Source organism: Leptonychotes weddellii, chromosome 6, assembly GCF_054177405.1.
Source record: "Leptonychotes weddellii isolate Sample4059 chromosome 6, ASM5417740v2, whole genome shotgun sequence".
Classification (NCBI taxonomy): domain Eukaryota; kingdom Metazoa; phylum Chordata; class Mammalia; order Carnivora; family Phocidae; genus Leptonychotes; species Leptonychotes weddellii.
This window is the reverse complement of record NC_138374.1, coordinates 40,825,684-40,843,016: the sequence shown is the minus strand read 5'-3', so window position 1 is coordinate 40,843,016 and position 17,333 is coordinate 40,825,684. Positions and strand designations below refer to the sequence as shown.

General features: G+C 39.4%; 1 protein-coding gene across 3 annotated transcripts in view; it reads left to right on the top strand.

Moving 5' to 3' along the window:
- NRG3 (neuregulin 3) overlaps positions 1–17,333 on the top strand; it is a 923,883-nt gene that overhangs the window by 879,233 nt on the left and 27,317 nt on the right. For all 3 annotated transcript variants that reach the window (XM_081823990.1, XM_081823988.1, XM_081823989.1), the window contains exon 5: positions 12,444–12,546. In XM_081823990.1, the coding sequence (XP_081680116.1) occupies positions 12,444–12,546 (103 nt within the window). The remainder of the gene's footprint in view (positions 1–12,443; positions 12,547–17,333) is intronic.

Here is a 17,333-nt window from a genome sequence, read left to right as displayed (position 1 = left end):
TCGGGCTCCCTGCTCAGTGGAGAGCCTGCTTCTCCCTCTGCCTCTGCCTGCCACTCCCCCTGCTTGTGCTCTCTCTCTCTCTCTCTTTCTCTCTATCAAATACATAAATAAAATCTTCCAAAAAAATAAAAAAGAACACATAGTATACTCCACTCCTATAAAGTCCAAAAGCAAGTACAGCTAAAGTTTGGTGTTAGAAATCAGGTTAGTGGTTATGTTATAGACAAGGTGGTTGGTAATTAGAAGGGTGTATATGAGCTTCTTCTTGGGTACTTGTCATGTGCCCTTTCTTGATCTGGGTGTTTAACTAGGCATGTTCATTTGTAAAATTTCCTCATGCTGTAAATTTATGAATCATTCATTTCTTAAATATTTATTTATTTGAGAGAGAAAGAGCGAGCGAGCGAGTGGGGGGAAGGGCAGTGGGAGAGAGAGAATCTCAAGCAGACTTCCCATTGAGCACAGAACCCCATGCGGGACTCAAGCTCATGACCCTGAGATCATGACCTGAACTGAAATCACCAATCCAACGCTTAACCAACTGAGCCACTGAGGCACCCCAATTATGCACTTTTACGTATGTGTTACATTTTGATACGAATTTTATTTTAAAGGACAAGCATTTGAATTTTGCAAAAATAAAAGACTGGGGTCAGAAAGTAAAGGACATTCTTAGATGGAGTAAGAGCTGTGTCCAGCTGAGACTATGAGCAAGCTAGATTTCTAGGGTACTAGAAACTGTGAGCAAATAGAGGAAGCCAGTTGGTGATGGTAGGTTACCAAAGCAGGCAGTAAAGGGATGGGAGCTCCAACGTGTCCAAAGGGAAGGCTCAGCCAGGCTATTTTATTTCCAGCCCTAGTTTTTATATATCTAGCCTTTCAGTAAAATTTTCAGAAACCAAATTTAAAATGAATTAAATTGAGGGCACCTGGGCGACTCAGTGGGTTAAGCATCTGACTCTTGGTTTCAGCTCAGGTCATGATCTCAGGGTTGTGAGATCCAGCCCCATGTGGTGCTCTGCACTGGGTGTGGAGCCTGCTTAAGATTCTCTCTCTCTCCCTCTCCCTCTGACCCTCCCCCTTCCACCCCCACTAGCACACACACTCTCTAAAAAATTTTAAAAATAAAAAAATAAAATAAAATGAATTAAATCAAATATTATAAGCACAGATGTTGATAAAGGATCAAACATATTTATTATTATCGTTATTTTAATTCAAAGAACTTCAGTATATCTCTGTTTCTGAAACCAATGAGCTTGACTACAATCACTGTTTTAATTATCCTCCTTACTTTTCCACATGAGGACTCGGAGAAATCACTTGTCTTCAAATGGTTTAAATGCTACCTCTCAAACCCAGCTTTCTCTGTGAATTTCGTCAGCAATCTCTATCATGATATATTAAAATCATAGCAACTACATCAATAATAATAATAATAGAAGCCACATTAATTTTATAAATACCTTCAGTGAGGCAAGCACTGTGTTCAGTAAATACATTATACAAAGTATCTCCTTTAATCTTCCAGTAATCCAGTGAGGTAAGTATTATGATCATTGCCACTTTTTCACTTTAAAACTGAGTCACAGATAGGTTCAATAAAATTGCCCAAATTCACATAAATAGTTAGGGAAGGAGCTATTAGTTAGGTTACAGATCCCTGTTGTCTACCTCTTGACCTATACTGTCTGATGTAACCACTAGCTGCATGTGACCATTGAGAACTTGAAATGTGGCTAGCCTAAAATGAGATGAGCTGCAACTATAAAATACACACTGGATTTCAAAGACTTGGTACCTATATATATATATATATATATACACACACATATGTATGTATGTATGTGTGTGTATATATATAGATATAATACTTTGTTAATATTTTTATAAAAATTCCATGTTGAAATGATACTGTTTTAGATATGTTGTATGAAATAAAATAACTAAAGTTAATTTTGCCTTTTGTGTGTGTATATCTGTGTGTGCTTCTTTTCCTCTGTCTTGGCTGCCGTAGGTAGATTTGAACCAATACCAGTCTAGAGTCCCAGTGCTAGAAATTCAGATCTCCCACTCTGAGGTGGAGCTCAGTTGTAGGTGTGTGTGAAGATTCCCAGGTATTTCTACTGCATGGCCAGAGTAGAGGACCACTGCCTCAAGTCCAGAAACCTGTGCTGTCTGATACCCAACCTGTCTCAGGACAGCCTCTGCTGGGACAGTTCCAACATGGGCATCAGACATGCCAGTGCTACAAGAGATCAGCCTGAGCAGCTGCGCACACAGCTGACTTTGTAGATGATGCTTATAGATGATGGTGGGACACCCTGAAATCTAGGGCCAAAGGAGTTAGATTCCTTTAACTTAAATCTTACCTGGCTGAGGAAGGTGGAGGTCCATTAGACCAACCTGGGGAGGGTTGGGTGTCACCTAGGGCCTGGATGTTCACCTGGGTGGCAAGCTCCAAGTGGTTTAAGAGGATTAGACTTCCCACTCTATCAAAACAGGTCAAATACTCGAAGATTCCTATAAACTACTGGGTCAGATTCTCCCCATTGCCAAGGAAATAATTTTTTATCATTTTGAGTCACACGTCTTGCTGGTAGAATGTGACTTCGCCAATGAACAGTGAATCCTAAGTGATCAAAAACTGGGGTTAAAGGTAAGGATTGGGGGACAGTTATTACAAGTTCAGGAAAAATGGAGTTCACAGACCTATTAACAGAGAAACCAGAAGCCAAAGACTGGTTTTACCTTAGCATTGAAAACTCACCAATAGATTTATTTTGATGCAATTTGCTTTTTACTTATAATTTATTTGTGGGAGAAATAGCACTTGGAAAGCCACTGCATGTTAGAGATACCAATGAGAAGACCCAGGGCCTTTCATTTTTTTCAAAATGTGTTTTATAACATTCACTTATCTATAGTCAGCCAGAGCTGACTGTTTGGGAAAGGAGGGAGAGAGATAAGGGATTATTACAGGAAAGATTTATTTGGTGGAGAGCACAGGGGAAGAAAAGGAAATTACAGGTGAGAATAAATGTGTTTATGAATTTAAACTGTTATTTTCCCTTAAATATCAAATTTTATGGATAATGCACATCTAAAAGCATTTTGCATGGAAATAAGATAAAATATAATTTTGAATATCAACATTTTGTTATAAAGTGATTATTTTACTTTTTCAGAGTATTTTAAAATGTGCCCTTCCACAGTGGACTGCACAGAGCAAGAGAATAAATCTTTCGGGTAAAAGGACCTCCCTCCAAGAAAGCATAGCCTCTCTTTTATTACTCCACCAGGCAAAGAGCCCAACTGGCAAAATGTTATGAGACATCCAGCCCAGAAGCTATTGACTTTAACAAAGGCCTGTTGAGTGCCCACCTCTGTGCAGGGCAAGCATGAGCCAGGGACAGGGACCCAAGAATGAAGATGGTGTTCCTGACCTTGAGGGGCTCACAGTCGGGCTTTAAGGAAACAGATACATGCATTTTTGGTACAAGACAATCAGTTATGGAAAAGATACAAAAGGGATGTAGGAGGGAATTCTTGAGAAGAATTTTCAGACCTAACAGTATGTATTCTGAGTTTTTATGGATCAGTGAGTATATTAGTTTGTTAGGGCTGCCCACGACAAAGTAGCACAAACTAGCGGTTCAACAACAGAAACAGTATTGTCTCACAGTTCTGCAGGCTAGAAGTATAAATCTGGTTAGCATGGTTGGTTCCTTCTGAAGACTTTGGGAAGAATGTAGGAGAATGTGTGCCTTGCTTCTCTCTTAGCTTCTAGTGGTTTTCTGGCAGTCTTTGGCCTTCTGTGACTTGGGGAGTCACTGCCCCAGTCTGCCTTCATCTTCACGTGGCGTTCCCCGCTGTGTGTGTCTGTCTCTGTGCCCAAACCTCTTCTTTGGATAAGGACACAGTAAAATTGGGTTGGGGTCCATCCTAATGACTCCATACTAACTTGATCATCTGCAAAAGCCCCATATCCAAAGATCATATTCACAGGTATGCTGGTTAGTACTTCAACATCTTTTGGGGGACACAGTTCAACCCTTATGGGGGTTGGGGCTTTTCAAGTAGAGAAGGAAGGGGACTTCCAAGTAGAAATAACACAGTGTTGAAGAAAGAGAGCATTTCAGTACCTCCTGATCATTTCACTCCCCTGCATGCAGTGGGGTTGGCTGGAAACCCCTAAACAGCATTCTTGGGGTTCCTTGCAGCAAGGCTCAGGGAGTTTGTGTGATCTTCCTGATATTCTTATAATATATACTCTTTTGGTGCCCCACCCTGCCAGTGTGTGTTGATTTCATTGATCTCCCCGTGAGTATCCATTTCATTCTCCTTCAGGACCCCTTTTACTTTAATGAAATCATTCTTTTTTCTTCAATAGCAGTTATCAGCCATTTAAGTCTTTGTTCATTTTTGTCTTCAAGTTAAAAAAGTGTAAATCCCAGTTTCCAACATTCTAAATATACTTCCCTTTCCTGCTTAAGGTTCATTTGCCATTCCTTGTAAGCCCCTAATATTTTAATCTTTCTTCAGCATTTGTTGATTTTTAAGAAGAAAATTCGAGAAGCCCTCTTGTTCCAAGAATAATTAATACTGGAATAAATCCATTTAAACTTAACCTGGTTAAAATAGGGACCACAATGTCATAGGCCTACAATCAGGGAAAGACTGACCTACCCAGATTATGAGGTTGACTTGATGAATAGAAATAAATACTAGAATTAGGCAAGGACTAAGCTCATGAATGGTGGGATCATTAGTGAATGTTGTTGTATGGTGTTGACTTTTGCTCCTCTATGTAGGCTATTAACCACAGGGCCTCTGATAATGAATAGTTAGATAAGAGGAGCCCTAGTGGTATTGTTACATATACATGTTACAATCATGCTTGCATTTGACACCCCATGGTGGCACCACAGAGCGTCTGATTTGCATATGCTGAATATGAGGTGGTCTAGGTGGAAAAGCTTTTGCTCTTGTATATGACTTACAGGAGTCTGTGTTTCTGTGTGTCTCTGTGTCTGTGTGTGTCTGTGTCCATGTTTAAGCCTCACATTACTTGGATACCTGCACATTTAGGGAAATCATGCTTAAGTTTGGTGTCTTATAGACTTAATTTAAACTGGTGATATAGAGAAAAATTTCCCAAGAGGGCAGGGGAATCCTAGGGCCCCCTGCTTGAAGGGGACATGGAGCCACCTTTTAGAACATTCTCCATTCTCTAACATATACAGAGATAGTTCATCAAGGTCATCCACTCCTCTATCATTCATCTAGAGCCCTCCAAAGGGAAATGGTATAAGAAAGCTGCAGCTGTGATTTTCTTTTGGTATCATTTTTTTTTCTATGTAGTAGAGCTCAATAAGTTTTTGTGAAGGGCCTTCTAGAATGCTAAAGACTATTACAATATACGAAAGCATTCTAGCAAGCAGTTTTGCACACCGGGACCTCAACTGTGAGCTGTCGAGTTTAGCAGACAATGCTGTAGCCCACAAGTTTTCCAAGGATTCTGTGTCTTTGGGAACAAAGAACACACTTTTCTTCTCAAAGGGTTTATGTGAGGGAAACCGTGAAAGACAGCCCATGCCCCAAGGAGGATCACTTGCATTACATCCTCTAAAACCTCTGGGTAAGAAATTCAGCAACACTAGTTGAAAACTTCAGTTACCAAGAGTAAAAGTATAAGGCATCACGAGTAAAGAAAATGACGTAAAAGTAAATTCCTTCAGTGCAGGTCCCAGGGCACAGGCAGTGGGGACCAGAGACAGCCAGTCACTGACTGCCTAGAGATAAGGCTAGCTTTCCATAAGAGAGTAGAGTATTTTAAAGGCCTATTTTTAATGTGAACACTGGCTTTAGGAAAAAAAGCGGCGGGCGGGGTGGGGGGGAAGGAAAGTAGCATTTTGTGCATCAATTGTATGCCATCTATTATCCTAGACACTTTATCTGTGCTCTCTTATTGAATCCCTAAACAAATATGGGAGGTATGTAATGTTTTCCCCATTTTATTTATAAAGACAATGGATAGGAGAGGATAAAGACAATTGTAGCTGGTGTTTACACCCAAGCATACCCACCAGCCAACCATACTGTTCCCTGAGTGAGATGGGCTCCCATTTATCTTTCCAGAGTCTCAGACCAGCTGCTTGCCAGAAGGATTTTTTCCACTGGGCCAATGTCAGTTTCTGAAACTTCACCATACTTTACTTTCTCTAGTTTCACCTTTATAGCCTGAAATATGATCCTATAAAAAGAGAAGAGTGAGTTCTGTGCATTAGAGAAAAGGAAAAGGAACAGAGTTGGAAGCTGGAGAACAATGGAAACATCCTTTACCAATTCTTATTTAACCAAAGGTTGGCTCTGTCCTCAAAAATGACTTTATAATCTGGGTTTTTAAAAATGGAGTGCAGCAATGTTGACATCCCATAGAATAATAATAACAGTTACCATGTATTAGATAGAACCAAATTAAACTACCAATTATTACCAGTTATTGCCTCCACCATGGCAATTTTATATAGTTCAGCCTAATATTGAGTGAGCACTGAGAGTTAGGTATGGCAACATACTGTGTGTCTTAACTCATTCAATCCTCACAACGTCTCTATAACGAAGTTAGTGGTAGCCTCAAGTTACAAAGAAGGCATTCCTTTCTGGAATTAGGCTGGAATTCTAGCTTCTGCATCCAGGCTGAAGTGGTAGAAGACAGAGCAGGTTTGGGAAAGGTACCTATGCCTTGCAGTACATGAAAGATATGTGACAGAGTTCCCAGAGAGTTATGGGGCTACCTTCATGATTCCTCTAAAAAAAGCTCATGCAGTTGCTCAGTGACCTCTATGTCCCTAAATTAAAGGACATTATCTTATTTGGCCCCTCAGAAGCATTCAGTAGTCTGAAATTTTAGAAAAACCCTTTTTATTTTCTTCCATGCTATTATCATGTTTAGTTACTGTGGTTATTTGGAGGATATTCTTTTTCCTTTTTTGCTTTGCCTGGTTCCTTTTTCATCTCCTCTATAGGATATTCCTTCTCTGCCCTCGCATGAAATTTTGGAGTCCTTCAAAGCTCTATCTCAGACACTCTTCTCTTACTACTCTGTGTTTTCTCCTGGGCTATCTTATCAAAACACTTGGTTGCGGTTATATGCATAACCCGTAATTTTATATCCAGAACCCTGTCACCCCCTCTTAGCCTAGATCTGCATATTTAAATGTCTACTTTACATCTCTACTTAGATGTCGTACAGGCTTTCAAAACTCACCAACTCCAAAACTGAGTTTGTTATCTTTCCTTCCAAGTTTGAACCTCCTCCAAAATATGCTATCTTAGTTAAGAACATCAGTGTTTAGTCCCTTAAGTATTTTCAATCTAAGTGCTTTTTACTTCTGTTTACTCCTCTCTCCACCATGGTTGTTACTACTCTCGTACAAACATCCATCATATCTTACCTGAGCTGATTTAATATCCTCCTAACAGGATTCTGCATTTATTTTATTCCTTCTAATCTTTCCTGCATATTGCATATAAAATGAATGTAAATATTATCACATCACATTCTTCTCCTTTCAAATCCTTCAGCACCTTTCTGCTGTTGTGGTGACTTGTTGATTGTACACTGTGTGCACGTTGCCTCTGTGTTGTTCTGCTCAACTGCTAAGGAAAATGACTTGTACAAAGGCCCTGTGGTAGTAGATAACTTCCAGATTCCTGAACATGCCATTTTATCTCCTACCCCAGGGCCTATGCACAAGCTGTTTCCTTTTCCTGGACCACTCTCCCCATCCCCTTTACTCTTACCTGGCTTCTAATATTATATTGGAGATCTCTGATCTCTGGCTTCTATGACTAGGTCAGTTTTCCATAAAATACGCTTTTGTAGCATTGTCTAGTTCCTTATTATAACATTTATTACACTCAGTATTTCATAACACTGCCTTTATTCAGATAGGAAATTAAAGTTTATAAAGGTAAAGTAATATATCTGTGGTTACTCATTTTGAAAGTGGCTAAAATTAAACTCAAATCCAAAATTGCCAGGCTCCCAACCCTTTGTTTCTTGCACCTCACTCATGCTAGCTCTTGTGTTAACAGTCTATGAATCAAAGGCATTGAGTGCTATCACCGAACTACACCTGGGTCTATAAATTCACTCACAGTCTTTAGAGTTTTAATTTCACTCTTGATTTAAACTCAGAATTGATTTTGTGCATTTCCCCAGGCTATATTTGACTAGCTTCAAATAAGAACAAAAACAGTACCTAGATTTTATGTGGAAATCATTCAGTTTAGTAGATAGTCTTATTTTTTTTGTTGTTTTAATGGGTATTATTATCCATCATTTTCATAATTCTTTTTATTGGCAGAGGCAGGGTGAGGTAGATTATCATATTCAAGTCACACTTATTCCATTATAGTCATCAACTGACAAAAACTAAGTGAGATGAAATTCTCTATGGTTGGTACAACTACTTGTTTCCAAGTTCGATTGGAAAATTGAGTGGGCTTAAAAATGTGGGAATGGAAAAGGTGACATTCTTTAAGATGGCAATATGCCCAAACAAGGTCAAAGTGACACATTTTTTATTCCTTTAATTTGAATTTTGCCACATTAAAAATATCAACTAAGGCTTGCCAGAGCCACATGATTGCCCCTCTCCATTTCTTCAGAAATTAGGCTTAAATTCTGTTTTCTGATACTTTAGTCTGAGTAAAATGGAAATAGAGCCTAAGATGGGAGTGAAGAAGGGATAGTGATAAGAAAAAAGAAAATAAGTTCTAGAAATCAGACTCTGTGCATATAGGTTTTCATCCAAGTCTGTTGTGTCTGATATCTATTTGCCTAATTAAAGATGAATTACTGCAATTGACTTTGCTGTTAGAGGAACACCACAAGTCATGGACTCATTTCAGCTGGCTCTGGAAGCTTCTGGGTCATATTGAAAGAATCGCAGAAAGTCATGGTATGGGGAATTCTATGTCCATGAACCAGCCTTCAGCCTAGTTTTCTGGCTACAAATTGGCATCAACACTGAGTGAAGCTAGGCCAGAATGAAAAACCAGGCAGTTTACCAGTGCAGGGAGGGAGAGTGTTGAGAACAATACTCAAATCCAACACACAGGGTGTCTTCCTGGAGCCTGACCAGGCAACCTGAAAATCACCCAAAAAAACAGGGGCTGGCAAATAGATGGTATGGAAAAGAAAATGAACCATGAGTATCTACCTGTCAGTAGATCATGCTACAATACCCACTGAGGCCTGGAAACCCATGGCTTCACCATTTTTCCTTATGACACTTTGCCCTCTGAAAAGGACTTTGAGAGTACAGCGTCACACAGTGAGGAGGCCAGGTTTGGATGGGAAAGCCCCACCGAGAGGAGCCAGGTCTAGATCTCAGGAATGGGTAGGGTCATTTGCAGGTGGTCACTCAGGAGAGGAGGATTTGCAGGAAGCCAGGGAGGACATAGTATGGATAAAAGAGAAGTAATAAACCTGAAGAACATCCCCAGGTGAGACTTGATGTATCGTACACAACTTAAAGCAGAAAATCCCTCTAAAGGCAGAAATATCCACTTATTCCCTAGGCAATAAGTCTTACAGTGTCAACTATGTAAGAAGCGTTGCACTAGGTGTTGGGGAAATAGCGAATCAAACAAATAGATCAACAAAAACACGGCCCCTTGCACCAATGAAATTTATAGTGCAGTGCAAGATTTTTTTGAGGTAACGACACTTAATTTGAGACCAAAAAGGTGAGTAGACATTTAAAGGACAAATACAAGAATAATATTCAGGAGAGAGAAAGAGAGGAGTATGTATTGAGACTCTGAAGAGTTGAATGTTAGACATGGTGGAAGAAAAAGACACTGGTTAGTATGGGTGGACAATGTTGTGTCAAGCATGTATTTTTTTATATTATGTCTATACTTCTATATTCCCTGTATTCTTTTGTCCCCCAGGATTAATATTTTGCTACTGTACTTGCTACTGTATTTGCTATGTAAAATAAAGCGCTTATATGAAACTTATCATTTGATACATTTTGACATAAGTATTCATCATGAGAACATCATCACATTTGAGACAGTGAGCATATCTATGACTCTCCAGTTGTCTCCTCATGTCACTTTGTGGTCTCTTTCCTCTATTCCTCCCTACTCCTGACCCCAGCTATCCACTCATGCTTTCTGCTACTATGGATTAGTTTCCATTTTCCAGGATTTTTTTTTTTAAGATTTTATTTACTTATTTGAGAGAGAGACAGAGATAGCAACGGAGATAGTGAGAGAGAGCATGAGTGGGGAGGAAAGGGAGAATCAGGCTCCCCACTGAGCATGAAGCCTGACTCGGGACTCAATCCCAGGACCCTGGGATCATGATCTGAGCCGAAGGCAGACGCTTAAACTACTGAGCCACTCAGGCATGCCTCCATTTTCCAGGATTTTATATAACTGGAATAACACAACAGATACTTTTTCTTGTCTGACTTACTGCACTCAACCTAGTTATTCTGAGATTCATGTGTAGATTTGCTTATATCACTAATTCATTCCTTTTTATTGCTAAGTGAGATTCCATTGTATGGCTATACCACAGTTTGTTTATTCATTTACCTGCTAATTGGCTTTTGGATTGTTCCAGGTTTTTGTTTTTTGGTTTTTTTGCTATTGCAAGTAAAGCTGCTATGAATATTTATGTACATAATGAACATATGCTTGCATAGTCCATTAGGAATGGAATGGCTATGTCATAAGATAGGTATGTGCTTAACTTTCTATGAAACTATTTTTTAAGTGGTTATACCATTTTTCATTTCTACCAGAAGTACATGAGAATACAAATTGTTCATACCCTTGGTATGGTCAGCCTTTAATATTAGTGATTCTAGTAGCGATGCCATGTGTCTCATTATAGTTTAATTTTCAACTCTACAATGGCTAATGATGTTGAGTATCTTTTTATTTGTTCTTGTTTATTTGTTCTATTCAGTGGTTCTCAAAGTATATTTCACAGACCAGCAACATCAGAATCACCTTGGAAACCTTGGAACTTTAAAAAAAATGCAAATATTCTGTCTCCACTTCATACCTGCTAAATCAGTAACTCTAGGAGAGAAAGTAGGTGGCAATTGGTTCTTCAGTAGTTCTCAAGGTGACTCCAATGCACTGTAAAGTTTGAGAACTACTGCACTATGTTAAGAGAGAAACAAAATAATAGATACAAATGCAGTTAATTTTGTGTATTTTGTGTTATAAGTAGAGATGATTTATACTATTCAGACTTCCTTTTCTTTATAACATATATAGGGAGATCTGAAAGTGAGGGAGAGTAAGTCAGATGTTTGAGTAATATGGAGGAGGTATGGGTAACCATTAGAAAAATGGAGAAGCAGGCTGATGAGGTCATTAGTCACTATTAGATGTCACTTAAGTAATGCCATTGTCAACTTTTATTGCTGCCCATCTTCCTGATTGTATAATCTTCTCTCCCAATTCTGAGCTGCTCAAGGTAGAGGTATGAAAAAGGCAGCTTCTTGGATTTGTATGCAGTTATTCTGCCAAATGGGTTAAAGGGGAAGAGAAAGAGATCAGTAGTTGAGGGTATTTGCAAGAGAGTGAATGAGTGTAATCATGGATCATAGTCTCTCTGTGTAAAGAAAGAAAGAAAATGAAGACAAGGGGAGAATAATTAACAGATAGAAAGTTCTGAGACCTATAGATAAAAAGGTCTTGATGAGCTGGAAGAACTGCTTCAGTAGACACACTTCAGAAATGAGCTGGGAGTGTAAATGGTAATGGCTAAAAAGTGACATGCTTATTTTTGAATTCTTATTTTTTTGTGATAAGAAGCTATAAGATATGACCTTGGTAATGGAGGTTGAGATTACTGTGCCAGATCATTGGTACTGAAGTAGTCAAGAATGGGTGAATAAATATTCACATACATATTGAGGTTCTCTTTCATTAGTGATGTCAGTCATAATAGTGGATGGATGAATGGGAGACAGACAGCCGAGGACCAAATCAGAAAATACAGTGGCATCAGTATCACATAAAATAAATTGGAAGTCATCACTGGCACAGGAAATTCTGGCGGACACATATTTCTTTCTCTGGGAGGTTATTCGGGGCCCCATAATTTCAAAAACATATGTCCCAGTATGTGCTAAATTTATGGAATGCCTTTTGATGATAAGATTCATCATTGTGCTATATGTGTATAAGTGTGTTTTAACCATGCATATACAAAAAATAACAACCAGCCAGCCTGGAGATGATTGCAAAGAAATTGAATCATTATAACTTCCTCGTGTTTTCCTATTCATGACAGGGGAAAAAAGTTTGCTTTGAAAAGCTCCTACCAACTCAGAAGTCCAAGGATAGAAATTGTGCCCTGCTAACATCCATTCTAATTCTTTTTTTCAAATTCACAGAGAGTGAAGAAGTGTATCAAAGGCAGGTGCTGTCAATTTCGTGTATCATCTTTGGAATTGTCATCGTGGGCATGTTCTGTGCAGCATTCTACTTCAAAAGCAAGTAAGACCATCTCTCTCAAGTGTTAAAAGGTTACTTCTCAGAGGAAGCACTTTGTCTTTCTTTAACTTCACAATCTCTGCTCCAGGCAGAGGGATCTTGTGCAAATGGGTCCATCAAACATCTACAAATGACTTAGAATCTCTTATAGACTGTGGGGAGTATATGCAGCATGTGCGCACGCGCACGTGCGTGCGTGCGTGTGTGGCGTGTGTGTGTGTGTGTGGTTTCTCTTTGGTGCACATAGTGATCATTCCTCTCTGTGATCATGAACACTCCATGTTCTTTGCAGTTTCTGATTACCTGCCAAAAGTAACGGCTCAGTATCTGCCTATCACTAAGGGGTTAACACTTCTGAATAGAGAGGTCACTGGTGTAGACCTAAGTATTGTCAACAAATACTAGACTTTTTTGGAAAAAAAAAAAAACCCACACTTTTCCTTTCATAGTATTTTTACCTGATACCCATAAAGGTTTCAGCCAATTATGAAATATGAATACTATAAGATCTACTTTGTTTCATCAATTGGTAAGCACATCTCAAATATCCCCCATACTTACCCTGCTAAGAAATCAAAACTTCTGTGGTACCTGGCTGCTCAGTCAGAAGAGCATGTGGCTCCTGTCTTAGGGTTGTGAGTTCGAGCCCGACATTGGGTGTAGAGATTACTTAAGTAAATAAATACATAAACTTAAAAAAAAAGAAACCAAAACTTTTGCTATGATAAAGGTGCTAACTTTGACTAATAAAGTATAATAAAATATATACATACCTATATATACATACAAATATATTTATTCCAAATGGACTTTGATAAAGGTGTTTTATTTATGGAAATTTTATTTAAGTCACGCAAGCCTTAAGAAGTTGGCGCAGATTCTATTCCTACAGCTTGTCTGAAATGCAAGCCAATGTGTAATTGCTTTTCATTGGACCTATATTTGTCTACACATTTGCTCTTCTAAAAATGGGTCCATTTCCAGATATAGTTTATGACACCTGTCTGCATGTTGTATATGTTGATCTTTAAAAAGAACAGCAATTATGATTTTAAAAAATAATGGAAACTCGGGTATGAATTCATAATTAGTAACTATTATTTTTTAATGAACTATTTCAGAATAGGTTTAGATTTTCAGAATTACTGTGAAAATAGTACAGATCCCACATAACCCAGACCCAGTTTCCCCTAATACTAATGTCTTATATTAGTATGTTGCATTTGTCACAATGAATGAATGAAATAATATTCAGACTGAAGTTCATACTTCCAGATATCCTTAGCTTTTACCTAATGCACTTTGTTCCAGGCCCCCATCTAGGATACCACATCATATTTAATTGTCACGTCTCCTAGGCAACTCTTGGCTGTGACAGTTATTAGTGTTCATTTTTGAGAACCCTTTGTCAGGGACACTGGGCTTATCCCCCATTCCTCACAACAATTGGAATTGTTCATTATTGCTGCACTTTTCAAATCATAACAGAAGTTAATTTTAAAATATTAATTTGTCAAAGCCACACAGATGGGGTCTTTGAATTTCCCCAGTCCTAGTTGAAATTGCATGCTCCAAACCACTCTACCACATTGGCTCCCACGGTCCTCCTGCTAGATGGTGGAAGGTGAAACTATTTAGGGTGAATAATCAGGATTATCATGCCCTGGTGCCGCCCATAATGCTTGGCGTCCTCTAGGGAGCTTACGTGATATATGGTCAGGATTTTACATGCCTCACTCAACACCTGCATTCAAATCACTGGGGTGCCACTTGCTTTTTGTGTATTATTAGGCAAATTGCATCCAGTCCTTCAGCCTCGGTTTCCTTTTTGGTAAAATATGGCCGAAAATAATACTTACCTTATAGAATTTGTCAGGGATTAATGGAATAGCATTCTATAGAGCATAGCATGGTGTTCCAAAGAGTAAATAATGAAGGCTTGCTATGGTTAACGCCTACGGTTTTCCACACTGCAACTGAGAGGCTGGGTAACTACAGAGTGAAGAGCATACAGAGTGAAGAGCATACACCGGAGCACGAGAGGGGTAATCACACGCCACAGGGCGTTCAAAGGGTCTCCCTGCAAGTGCTGTGTACAGGAAAGAAGTTGTGTATTTAACAATAAGCAAATTACCATCAAGTGGTGGTTAATCACTTATTTTTAGAGTATAATTTGTAGTTGTACCACATGTAAGGGAAAGACTGATTATGACAATCACAAGAACGGAGAGCAGCTGGATGACTCGAGGACCTCCATCTTCAGGGCTGTCAATCTCTCCCTCTCCAGGCAGCACGTGGGCTCTGAGACGAACACCTCCTCCTGGGGCTATTATTTTTTAATGAACTATTTCAGCATAGGTTTAGATTTTCAGAATTACTGTGAAAATAGTACAGCTAGATCCCACATAACCCAGACCCAGTTTCCCCTCATACTAACGTCACCTTAGTGAGGTGTGGGGGTTTAATGTAAACACTGTGCAACATCATTCATTCTGGGGGACTTCCAGAACTGAGCCAGGGGAGGAACACTAATCAGGATGTTGTCTTTCTGCCTGTCCAGCTGGGACACATTTTTATTAAAAATTAAATAAATAAGAAAATGTGAGAATAATAAAGTAATACTAAAAATTGAAGGCTATTCCGAGTGGAATTACATTTCTCATTAGAGACCTAGAGTGTATTTCCTTCAACAGTTTCCAGGCAGGGTCTTCCTTTATTTTTCTTTGCCGGAGAGGAGTGCTACACCTCACACCAAGCATCTAATCTATATAGCTGAAAGCAGTGTAAATTTTTATATCACACTGGCACATGTGTCTTTCCACTCGTTCCTGGAATTCTAATTCCCATCCCCAGATCTCAGGGATAATAGCATAGGCAGACTCTACCTTGATCTGTCCTTACTTTCACACATACCATAAGGTTGTTAATATGTGTATCATTTGTTTGACTTCATCTTGGAAGTGCCAAGTCTTCTAGGGTTCTAGGAACTCTCCATCATTGGTTTTTAAATAAATGCACTCAAACCAGCATTCTGTATACTGGGATATACAGTTTCTAGCCAGAGAAAGTCAGGAGTTACCCAAAAGCTCATATTCCCTTGGATCATTTATATTTTAGTTCCAATAATTCCTCAGATCTACCACTCTGGTCCTCTGTCCATTGTCTTGTGACCCTTGGTCTGGCATTTCTTCACCACATGGAATATTATAGCAAATTGTTAGATGAAAGTTTGAAGGTCGATAACATGATGAGATAGAGGTGATCAACACCTTCTTGGATTTAGAGGATTTTCTGAGTTAACTGAACCTCCACAACTCTAAAGGACACAATGAAAGAAATCATCTTCTCATCACTTCCAATAAGCCCATATATTCCCATAAGTGGTTAATGGAACTATTAGTTGAGCTATTCAGATCTGGCTGATGGGGCTCACGTGGCAACTCTAAATTCTTCTAGGTTTCTTTTTACTTTCAACTCATATGGGTAAGAAGTGTGAGGCTGCCTGTAGGAGTCCTTAGTAGACTTGGAAAGTGCAAGACACAATTCAACTCTAAAAAACGGAATTGGGATAGGAGAGGAGATGTTCCAGGAGGCAGAAGCTAGGACAAATAATGATCACGACTGGGGAAAACAGAAGGAAAAAGGAAAAATGGTGCTCCCAGTAAAAACCAGCCCTGACTATAGGTATCACTCTCGGAAGTCAAAGATCTTAGCCCAAGGAAAGCCTGTTAAAGACAGGCAGTGAGTGCTCTGATATGCAGCTTTGATTCTCTTGAGCAGTGAAGATCTTAGCCCTCCAGTTGCTAAAACAAATATGATCCAAAGAGCCTCCCTTAATAAAAATCCTGCATGCTGTCTCCCTCTCAGTGCCTGCTTCCCCAGGAACCCATCCCGCAACATTACCAGTAATGCCAACCAGTGGACTTGTGATGCCTGATATTCCACAACTTACATGCCATTTCTTTCTTTTTTTTTTTTTAAAGATTTTATTTATTTATTTGACAGAGAGAGACACAGCGAGAGAGGGAACACAAGCAGGGGGAGTGGGAGAGGGAGAAGCAGGCTCCCCGCAGAGCAGGGAGCCTGATGCGGGACTCGATCCCAGAACCCTGGGATCATGACCTGAGCTGAAGGCAGATGCTTAACCAACTGAGCCACCCAGGCGCCCATACATGCCATTTCTTTCTGATGAACTGGACCAGAGAAACTTAAATCTCAATGAACTATAAAATGTTAACACTGACATTGTTAGGCTAGTAGGGTTCTAGTGTACAATGCCCGTATCTTGTCTTTCCCAGAGCATCGACTCCTGTGAGAGAGCTAATGGTATTTTAATCAGACACCTCTCCTGTCCTGGTTCCCATTTGCTGGGTGAGGGAGGAAAGAGCAAAAATATGTGTGTTTGGGACAGGGTAGGGATGATACCTTTCTGGTTCAGAAAGGAAAGCCTGTTTATCCTGGAATATTAGTGAGTTGGGACTTCAGTGAGAAGCCAGTAAAGCAAAGCAAATTATATAAGGACTTAGGAAACTGTAGTCACGCGTTTTTATGAGGAAAATTCTTTCAGAAGTCGGCATTTCCCGGACACTGAATTACAGAATTACTGAACAGATAGTTAATGTTTCTACTATTTAATCCTTCAGAGAGTAACTGGGTCTTCACTCTGTGCCAAGCCCCCTTTACTGCCTCATGATAATTTACTTGGGCAGAACCTCCTGATCTCCTGTTTCCTTCATCAATGAATCCCTGATGGGATTTTGTGGCTATAATGTGCTTCATAAGATGCTGAT